The 11305-nt window shown below is 45.2% G+C and overlaps 1 protein-coding gene across 1 annotated transcript in view; it reads left to right on the top strand.

Annotated features, from left to right (window-relative positions):
- The first annotated feature begins 256 nt into the window (after nucleotides 1–256).
- The window catches only part of LOC149328805 (fibronectin-like), a 106101-nt gene continuing 95052 nt past the window's right edge, over nucleotides 257–11305 (top strand). The window contains exons 1-4 of the mRNA XM_089559098.1: nucleotides 257–484; nucleotides 1201–1234; nucleotides 2384–2710; nucleotides 4750–5061. Coding sequence (XP_089415224.1) covers nucleotides 257–484; nucleotides 1201–1234; nucleotides 2384–2710; nucleotides 4750–5061 — 901 coding nt within the window. The remainder of the gene's footprint in view (nucleotides 485–1200; nucleotides 1235–2383; nucleotides 2711–4749; nucleotides 5062–11305) is intronic.

The following is an 11305-nucleotide window of genomic DNA, read 5'->3' as shown; positions in this document are numbered from 1 at the left end:
TTAAGATTTCTGTTGCGTAATTTTATGCCGAGTTGTTCCTGCGTGAGAGCTCCATTCCTCCTCTCGCGTAACGAAGAAATATTGTTATGTTTTCTTTTATCTTCGGGAGGGGGGGGGGAAGGTGACGAATTCATGGGCCACCAGGACGAAGAAATGTGATATCAGCAGCCTTGTTGAAAAGTTCTTATTTGTTTTGTAGTAATGTAAGAAACTTTGTGGCGAAGACGTAACGATATTATATTCTTCACAGGGGCAAATGGGCGAAAATAGGACGGAGCTCAGTGTTCGGTACGTGCCGGAAGATTCCTCTGTGAAGCTTCTGGAGCGCTTTACCAGCCAAGCAGGTGTGTCTGAGCCACGAAGACATCGTAAAAAGCACAGCTGCCCAAAGAGAGCGTTGCTGGTTGTAAAGATTCTGTTGCCTGTAATCCTGATTATAGCAGGTCCTGCAGTGACTTTCTACTGGCTTCGGCATGTGGAGAAGGTAAGCGAAAAACTATTTTCATTTCCATGTGGGAATCAGCTGCTCTTGTCTCAGTGGAAAAGCCAGGAACCTCCTGAAGACTGTGATGTTCACTTCTTGCATAACAATATCACTAAAACGGCTTGCCTCTTCCGCTTTTCCTCGAGTAGATCTATAAACCTCGAATGTTGAGACATATTCAATATCCTGATAATTGCGACCTTTTACTAGAAAAGTGCATGTAAAAGTTCTGAAGACATACGCACATTGTCAAAACTTTGTTGGACGGGGATTCCTGGGCAAAAATATTAATATTCTATTGCCTCGGTAACGAGAGAGTTGCTGCTTACTTGAACGGTCAAGCACGCGAGGTTTTGAAAGTATACGCTTTAAATTGATCATGTTTGTCTCACCACGGTGAAATAAAACTTTTCCGCGGCATACCGCATCCCGTAAATCTTTGTCTTTGATTGCACATAATTCGCTACCACTGACGCCCGTGGCACTTTGTTACTTCCTTCCTTCAGTTCATATCGCGGTATGAGGGCATTTGAGATTCTGTTTTTTGCTTCTATAGCCACTGGCGTGCTCGTCTTAGCTATTCGCAACACATTTTATTTATCCACTTAGAAGAACAAAGATTTGGGCAAGTCCACCCTAAACGCCATTTGCATAAGACGACTCAAGTGTAATTTTTTAGTGCCTAGCTGTTATCTGAAATTGCTTTTGCTTTTTAGGTGTCACTCCCTGGCGAGCACGCTTCGCATTCAAGTAAGTAGGCTGTTCATTATCTTTTCATAGAACGGCTTGGGTTGCGACAATGAGAGTCAAGTAAAAAATTACATTACCAGAATTAAGGCTATAGTTTTGACGCAACATCTGCACTCAACATTTTTTTTACGTAATTTAACACACACTGCATGAGCTCAGCGACTTTTTATGTGAGGTGTTTAACGAATTTTATTCTTCGATGAATAGCAAACCAAGGACAAATTGGGTTGGATACAAACGCTTGTCCGGGCAGGCAAGGTAAACCGGAACACTGTATTAGTTTGAATGGTGAACTAGCCTGCTGAACGCGAGCTATGTAGATAGACGCTTGGCAAATTCCGATGGAGAGAAAAAAATAAAGCACTTCTGTGTCATGCGATATCAGTGTACGTTAATCATCCCAGGTGGCTGAAATCTTTCTGTGGCCGTCCACTCGCTTTTTGACGCCTCTTACTTCATCCCTTATTATGCCACTGCCATAAGAGCGGTTGAAGGCTCCACCATAAGGCTTTTCTTGGCTCTAAAATTATTTTAATTTTTGTGTGCCTGTTAAAAAAATACACATTCCCCAATCTAGTTTCACTTTACTGGCTTCAAGAGATGCCTACATAGTCTTTATAAAGGGGGCCTGGTTGGGCTTCTAGATCAACCCCCATTACTACCCTAAATATGCGCGTTTTTTTCTCTAATATTCAGGGCAGTCTGTAGCATGCATTCTTTGGATATTAAATTAAATCAATTCATGAGGGATTCGACAATAACACCGTACGAAAACTTTACTGTCCTGCTAAAGAAAATAACTTATCACGGAACGTTGATTTTTAAAGTCAGCCGCAGCACCCATTTCGTCTTTGCAAGTTACCCATGAAGCCAGTGGGTCGATATCTAATTTCAAAATTTTAGGAGGTGTGGGGTTCGATTCCCAGTTTGGCAGGTATCTACCGGTGATGCAATCGGCACAAGCTTTCTTCTGGCCTCGTGGTCGCCTTCTTTAGGGCGAAATGCTTGGGAAATTGGTCTCTGACACTAACTTGAGAAGACGGAAAACATCTTGCGTCGTGGCGCTCTTTGGACCCAGAATTTCTTGCACCATACATATTCACAAAAATCAATTTCCGAATTCTAAAATTTCTGCACATGTTTCCGCAGAGCTGCCTGATGTGACCAACCTGACTCTTGTGGCTACGGCGGACAGGTCCTTCACTGTAAGCTGGGAGCGGCCTGATGTTCTCTTCGACTACTACAGAATTGAAATAATCTCCAATGACGACGATGATATCCTTGGCGGTACTGGGTTGCGCCGTGGGAGCTCATGTGCCACAGGCACCATCGTTCACTCTGATCAGACGGAAGTCACCTGCAACTTCCTTGAGGCTTGCACTAACGTCAGCTTCAGGCTTCAAACCTACCGCAGGGGACCGCCGGAACTTGCATCTTTAGGAAATACATTACAAGGCATCCTCATCCCCGTCGAAGGTGATATTTTCCTCAAGTATACATGCACGCACGATCGGACGCGCTCTTACGGCCACGATCTCCTGGTTTGTGATTCATAGAAAATGAATACTCTATGCTGCACAGTACCAAGCACGCGGGCACGCTGCTCAGCAGCTATGTAGATAACTTTGCAGCAGCGCCTGACTCGCATTGCTTCGTTACGCCATCTCTTACCACTTGATGCGTGTTGCTAGTCATACTGTGCGTCATAGTACGTGCTACCAGGAGAACATATCACGTAAAAAAAAGTAATTTACAGAAAGGGGGCACAGTTCAGGCATCACTTTCTCAGACAAGAGAAAAATGGTTTGAATAAACGAAACCTGACGCAAAGTAAAATCTAACTTCAATACGTTGTTCACTTTTACTTGGAGTGTTTCACGCTGCGCATTGTTTCCCACTTCGCCATGATACGAGAGATATCAATTGAACAAGGCTCTAGCAGAAGATGTGCCACATCCAGAAGGTGGGATCGAGATGAAATACGTATTGTAGTGAAAATAAGTAAATACATGATGGTGAAATGTGTGTATTATGTGATAGTAAAATATAATATGTAAATACTATGTATACAACATCGCATAATTATAAAATCGAAAATGGCTATTACCTCTTAAAAGAGGAAAGAAATGAACTTTATTTACCGAGGGTAATTGTGGAAATGCATGCATATTCCGGTTCTTGTGAACAGGTTCTTGTGAACACAAGTACATAAAACGCATGACGGGGCACCTGCCGTGTTATATTGTCATATCTTTGGTACACACAACAGAGTTTGTGCATTGTTTTGCAAAACGCAGAACAAAATAAGCTGCCGCGAATACTTCGTGTTTACGTACATTCTCATTCGAAGCTGTTCGCTGGTACCATCAATCCGCTCACTGGTGAATTCATTAGAGCGTAGACCAAACGTTCTCTCAGCTGGCCTCACGGTTGTTGATCGAGCTGACCCTGTACTAAATCTGAGACATCCAAGGCAAATTTTTCTTGAATTCAGCGGCAGACGCTGCTGTGGCTCGGTGGTTAGGCGCTGGACTGCTGAACCGAAAGACGCGGGTTCGATCCCGGCCGCGGCGGTCGGATTTCGATGGAGGCGAAATTCTGGAGGCCCATGCGCTGTGCGATGTCAGTGCACTTTAAAGAACCCCAGGTGGTCGACATTTCCGATGCCCTTCCCTACGGCGTCCGTCATAGCTTGAGTCGCTTTGGTACGTTAAATCCTATTAAACCAAACCAATTCAGCGGCTTTTCCCTGTCGGTACAGCCTTCAAATTAACAGCATGTCCGACGGCATATGACTGGCCCGGATTGCACGGTAACGCTGCCTTCTAAAAGCGTATTTCATTTCATTTCATTTCATTTATTTTTCCCTAAAAGGCCCGAGGGCATTACATAAGGGGGGAGCAAACTCAAGATTTGTACGAACAAGACAAGAACACTACAAAGAAAGAAAAAAAATAACATTGAAAAGGAATAGAGATGTACAACATGCCAAAATGGTGTCCGTGACGCCTGTCTTTCTTATTTAAAAGCCAAAAAACAAATTCTCGGAGGTGCACTGTTCCATTTCCATGCAATACAAACTTTGTACATTAGGCCACAGTCTATTCTGCGTAACGCAATTTAGGACGCATATTAGAAAAGAAATGTTTTGTATCCCTACATTAAATACATAAGTTTAGGGTTCATTCGCGAGAGAAGAAAAAATGCATTCTTGTAGATGTTGAGGAAACTACCTTGCTTATTCCTTTTTCTACAGTCAACCGTACAAGGGCAGATTAGAGATTGGAAGTAAATAAGACGAAAATGACAGTTGGTCTTTACAAATTAATGAAAAGTTTTGTTTAAGACATGTTGTCATAAATTAAATCGAAAGCCAGAACTTAAAGCGGGGGAAGCCCAAAACAGACAAGGTTTCACTCAGTCTACATGAGTCTATGTACAACGTGACATGCATTTCTTCACAGGGCAGCAAAAATGACCAAGATCAAATTATTCACAAAGTCTGAACTTTTCAGACCCAGATCCGCCGAGGAGTGTCAGCAGGGTCGGCATATCATCCTCTCTGACTCGTCTTCAGAAGGAACCGCCTACTAAGGTACCCAAAAATATTGGGCCATACTCGGTGAAGGTTTGTGACTCATTCAACGCATGCGACGGAGTAGAACTCATGACCGGGTGCATCGAACGAGAAACCTCGGATACATGGCTCGAGTTTGAGAGCATTCCTGACACTTCATACTGTGCCTTGGTCACTACTGGCGCTCGATGCCATCAGGATGTCCACCGAAGCCGTCCAGTGATTGGTGAAATCAGGACGCCAGTCTTTGGTAAGATATTTCTTTTCGAATCGAATATTTTCCCTTAACGTCTTGTGTGGTCTAGTATTTTATTCTTTCTAAGAATTCAAAAATGTTAAAAATTACACGACGTAACCCTCCTCTGCTTAGGATCCTTTTCTTCTCTACACATTCACTGCCTTCTGAACTTCTGAGTAAGCATATTTGGCGTAGCACATATTCAGTACAATGGCATCCACAAAATATTTAGATTTCGCAGGTTTTAATGCAAGGATCGCCTAACTTACGGTTGCGCTGAGCGGGCTGAAAAGCGCGCATTACTTTTCTAGGGTTACATATCATGAACATTTCAAGATCATGAAATCAAATGAACCGCTGGCGCAGTAGACTTAATGAACGCAGCCAAATCTTTCAAGAACTCCTTTTAGGTCGAAATTTTCAAACTGCCTATATATGTTATTTACCAAACTATATTGCCGCGTATCATTGTAGTGCCCTTTCGTTCGTGCAAGGCCGCACAGAAGGGGTGTTATCATTTTTGTTTGGGACGCGAGAATCGACCGGACTAATCTCGATTGATCACAGCCACAAAGAGCGGCATCTACGTGTTTCCAGATTACTCTAGGTGATCTCGACCTCTTATCTCGAAGTTTCCTTGCCGGCTTTAAATTGAACGATGCCGCGAGCAGCGGGCATTCGTAGTTCGACGACCGACGAGCACGTTTGTTGCTTACGCCGCCGCCGAGTGATTCAGTTCTTTTGCGGGCGCAAGTAAGCCCAAATAAAGAGCTTCCTTTCCAAGACTGGTTGGTGTCTTCCTGAACGCTGGACTGCCGTGACCACAGCGTGACATCTGGTGGAGGTGCTGGGTAGCCTTCTATGTAACGGACACCCCCAGCAAGTCGTGACGCCAGCCCTCTGAGTCATTCACCGGAGGACCTGGCTCCAGTACACCGCGCAAACCGACGTTTGCTAGGCGACGCACCTGAGTTCGGGACTCTGCCGGGCCCTACCAGGAAGCGAAAGCAAGTAGCAGCGTCCACCATGAGCTTGCCCCAGACGACCACTCCAATCATTCTTCAGCAGCCCCGGGTGCCACCAACCTTCGACGCTTCGCCTGGCGCCGACCCCGAAGAATGGCTGGAGCAGTTCGACCGTGTGGCTGTCTTTAGCAACTGGGACGATGCCACGAAACTTAGGTACGTCTTCTTTGGCCTGGAGGGACCAGCAAGTGTCTGGTTCGAGAATGAGGAAGCCAGCTTTGCCAACTGCGAAACCTTCAAGGAACAGCGTCTGAAGACCTTCAAAGGTCGTGCGAAAGAAAAGAGCCCAGCAGCTGCTACAGTCTCGCATTCAACACCCAAACGAGACCGTTACAGTGTATAATGAGGAGATGAAGCATCTCTTCCACCGTGCCGACATGAACATGAAGGAAGAAGAAAAGGTGAAGTTGCTCATGCGAGGAGTTAAAGTAAATGGGCGAACCTATGCTACAATCTTCCTGGTCCTACAGAAATGCTCGCGAGACGTGATTTTGGGAATGCACTTCCTGAATGAACATAGGGCAATCATCGACATCGATCCAAATTGATCAAGCTTTCCACGGACAAAGCCATATCTGCAGCGACGACAGCGACTCATCGCGTTGCCTTAAACGTCCTCGACGAAGCACTGAGCGTGCCGCCCCGATCAAGTGTCTTCACCTGCATACGTACTGGAGACGCCAAAACTGCCGAAGGTGTCGTCGAGGGGAACACCCAGTTACTCCTTGATCGAGGACTGGGCGTCGCAAGGGGAGTCGCCCAAATCCGAAATGGCCTAGCCCAGGTGCTGCTAACCAACTTCACCGAAGAATACCGGCACCTAAACAAATGTACGACGATCGTTTTCCTCGACGAGCTGGCAGACATCAGAGACATATTTGCCCCACCCCATCAACGCGCAGAACCATCTGACCAAGGCCATCAACCAACGCTTGATATCAGCCCAGCATTACCACGGAGCAGACAAAACCAAATACGCAGTCTTCTTGAAAAGTACAGCGATTGCTTCTCATCAGCATCAAATCTGCGACGAACCCGGCTTACCAAGCACCGCATTGTCACAGACGAACACTCCCGACCCTTGCGACAGAGCCCCTACCGCGCATCGCCGCTAGAACGCCAAGCTATCCGCAAGCAAGTTGATTAAATGCTTTGTGACAACGTCATCCAGCCATCGATGAGCCCTTGGGCAGCTCCAGTCTTCCTAGTGAAAAAGAAAGACGGCACCCTTCGCTTTTGCGTCGATTACCGCCGCCTGAACAGCATTTCGAAGAAGGATGTCTGCTCCCTCCCCCGCATCGACGACACATTGGATCGGCTATGCAACGCTAAGTACTTCTCATCAATGGACCTGAACAGCGGCTACTGGCAAATTGAAGTCAACGAAAGAGATCGTGAGAAGACTGCGTTCATCACGCCAGACGGGCTCTTCGAGTTCAAGATGATGCCATTCGTCCTCTGCTCTGCCCCAGCGACGTTCCAGCGAGTAATGGATACGGTGCTCACAGGCTTGAAGTGGCAAATTTGTCTAGTCTACTTAGATGACGTTGTTGTCTTGTCCTCAAGCTTTCAAGACCATCTCAGAAGGCTTCGAATAGTGCTGGAAACAATCAAGTCTTCAGGACTAACACTGAAACCACAGAAGTGGCACTTCGCCTACGAGGAGCTGCTGTTCCTTCGTCAATTCGTAAGCAAGGATGGAGTTCGCCCAGATCCTCAGAAGACGGCTGCGATCGCAAAGTTTCCACAGCCTAATGACAAGAAATCTATACGCAGATTCCTTGGGCTGTGCGCTTATTACCGGCGATTCGCCAAGAACTTTTCGCGCATCGCTGAACCTCTAGGCAGCCTCTAGACACCAAAGTGCGAGAACGCATTTTCCGAGTCGCTAAATGTCGGAACGTGCTCAAACTTGAGCCACCGAACTGAAATGAGCTTGGCTTTTTCAGAAAACCATCTGCTTGCATTCGCTGTCTTCTATGCTCGCTTTCTTCTTGAGGCCGTGCGAGACTGTGCTCTGATCATCTAGCTTGCGCCTTTCCATCTGTTTCGTCCTATATGTACTAATACGCACAGAAGAGTTAGTTTTCCGGAATCGTTCTCCGAGTTGAAAGGACTCAAAGAAGCGGCTTAAAAGTTATTGCATACTACTGCTTATTACAAAAATTCGTGTTCGATCCTGACTGCACCGGTGACATCTATACGGAGAGAATGTGGAAAAAACGGCTGCGCATTTCGATTTCGGCGCAGGCTAAGGTTTGAAACGTCCCTTGCTATTTCCACTCGAAATAAATTTTATTTCCGGACATAAATATGTCTAGACATCCAGAAGCCAATGTAATTAGCTTTTCAACGCACAGTGGTTAATTTGCTATAAGCTTGTGCAAAATTTTGTACAAAGCCTCAGGATGGTCCGAAACTGTGGTATCAAAGTAAGGCTATACCTCAAACAAATAACAAATGCCTGAGAAACTTTGGATTGAGTTTCTGTGTCGAAGACACACGTTAAACTATAAAGCTATAACAAAAAAATGAACTTTTTTGACTAGCGGTCACAGAAAGGTACATATATACGATACTCAGAGTGCTGATTTCTTCTGAACCTAAACAAAACGAAAATAACTGCTTCATACAATTAAAAGAAAGAGCAAGCTCGCTGTGTGCGAAGTGCGTGCTCAGAGCTTCAAAGAGTTCAAGGAAAGAGACGGATGAGAAGCCGAGGTGAACGAAAGGTCTGCATTGCAGTAAATCTCAGTCTAGTGGGAGCCTTTAAAAATCCTGACGTTACCTGTAAACACCGAAAGGACTGCATTAGTTATCGGTTGGACGAGACGAATTAAGAACCTCATGCACAGCGTTCGACTATATTTCTTCCGCTCATTTACGAACGCAGGCGGCCAAAATGTATTCTTCCCGTCAATACTCCTCCAGATGTAAGTCCCTGTCCCTCTATATCGGCATTACATGTCAAGCAGGAGAAATGTTTAAATGTATATTTCCGTGGACGCGGTAAGCCCAGCCGTGGTCATGAAGGGTCGCCACTCAGTGACACCTGACTGACCAGCCTAAAATATTACGCATTGAAGAATGAATATTTTAGCTGGTCAGTTCACCACTCGCAGTCGCCTTCGAGCTTTGTACAATACGGCCCTAAATTTGAGGCAAAAATTTTGTCAGGAGCAGCGTGCAATCTGGGAGGGGGGGGGGTAATTATTTTGCTTACACGATCGCAGTGCCAATAGAGCAACCGAATTACATCAGCGGCAAATACATATTTGGATTTCACTATAAAATGGGCATAGTTGCTCAAAGTAAAGCGACTAACCGTACATTCTAAAGAACTTCATCCTGCACACATTGCAGAATGCGTGCCATTCACGACAGTACCTGAAAAGGAGGCAAAGAGACCGCACACGTCGTTCCCGAAACTTGTTTAATTGAAAGCAGCATTTAAACCTTCAAATACATAAAACCTCCGCACAACAAAAACAGTATAGTGTCCCCTGCCTTTCTAAATCCAAAAAATCCCGAATCTCCATTACTGCATGCACTGCAGGTATTTACTTTTGTCACTTGAAAAAACAGGATCTATATTTATGAGTAAACCACACCCAAGCCGCAGGCATAGAAACAAGGCGCTATTTGTTCTTGGAAAATAGGTCTGTCCTTTTCCGGAAGCAGCAGCAGTTCGAACACGAATCAACTTACGCAAACACACGGGTCAAGACAGCACAACAGTCTCGAGGATAGGACGAACGGCGCCCGTAGTTTCGCTGGAGAGCAAACCTGAATCAAGCATTCTACTTTGCTTGTCTCAATATTGATAAAATTGAACGAGCCTGCAAGCAATAATAGATTCAAGACCCAGCCTTAGCCTTTTTTTTTTTTGAATATGTACTCTCTCGTGTATTTCGGTCTCAACATCTCTGCCACATGTTTTTCGAACAGCAGAGCTCGTTTCGAAACCGCAGAGTCCGAAAAGATGGTTTCAGAATGGAAGATTGTGGAGAAGACTTAGGTGTATTCTCTGTGTCTTGATTTCTGAAATGGGTTACTTGTTCGAGTTGCTGTCGAAAATATTTTTCGAGAAATTCAGTAATAAATGTCTAGCTGCTGTTCCTATTTCAGGATTGCATTCACTGAAGCTGCTACGGCGGCCTTGTTTACGAGCCAATCCTAGCCCTCTTTGCCTACGTTGATCATGGGGGCCTCATAATGCTTGGCTAGGGGCAGCAGATATGGCCTTATTTTTCCGGGCAGACCCTGATAAGTATGTTCGTGTCTGCATAAAGAGATGGCGTCAAATAAGCAAGGTACTATGATACGCGGGCTACCTGACCCATGGGCTGCATTACTGGCTTATGTGACCTATATTTTGATGCTACCTGTTTTTGCAGAAAAAAAAAACGCCAGAAAAAAAGCGAGAGAGCTGCACGAACACAGCTTGTTTACTCAGTAACATGCAGCGATCATCAAGCAAAACGTTCGACTTGACTAAGAATTTATTTCAATACTCAATTATAAACGTTTTACAAATTACGGCGGCCTTCACAAAAGCATCACCACAGCTAACCTTTACGCAGGAGGACGGCCTTGCGAGATGAAGCTGAAACTCATATTCTTTTATAAGAACGCTCCTTCGCTATTTACTCTTATTATCTCTTGGCAGAGATTTTACTTTTATTCACTCGAAATTTGTGTTCATGTGTATGAGCTTGCAGGGATGAATAAAACATCGGCGATTCGCTCGAAACCAACATAAGAGGCAAGAAAAGAGGCGTGCGATTGCCGAGCGTAGCGTCTCCGGTTTGGTGGAGTTAATGAGGTCGCTGCAGAGCGCGTAACGCCTCCGTTCCATATTGGCAGCACTGCTCTTAATACGTTACAAAAGCAGGAGCCGAGGCTATCACAATGACCTGGCGTAGTCTTTGGCAATGTCGTGCTCAGGGTGTAAGGTATCACTATTGCATACATGGCTGCAAATGCCATGTATACGCGACACTCTTCTTTCATCCTTTCATTCCACTGCAGCGTATGGCTTTCTTTAGCCGCGACATTCCGTGGCCATATAAATCCATAAAAAAAGACCAGAATTGAGACCTCGAAATGAGCTGCCGTCAATCTACTGAGGGTGGTTTGGTAAATTTTGAAAAATAGGCTTTTTCGCAAATGGCCCTACGCCTAGGTGTTTAAGTCCTAACGTCATACCGTGGATTCGCTTCGCTTGCTTA

The sequence above is a fragment of the Amblyomma mixtum genome, chromosome 9 (genome assembly GCF_055824585.1).
Source record: "Amblyomma mixtum isolate Tamu chromosome 9, ASM5582458v1, whole genome shotgun sequence".
Taxonomy (NCBI): domain Eukaryota; kingdom Metazoa; phylum Arthropoda; class Arachnida; order Ixodida; family Ixodidae; genus Amblyomma; species Amblyomma mixtum.
The sequence above is the reverse complement of the archived record's forward strand: the minus strand, read 5'-3'. Positions and strand labels throughout refer to the sequence as shown.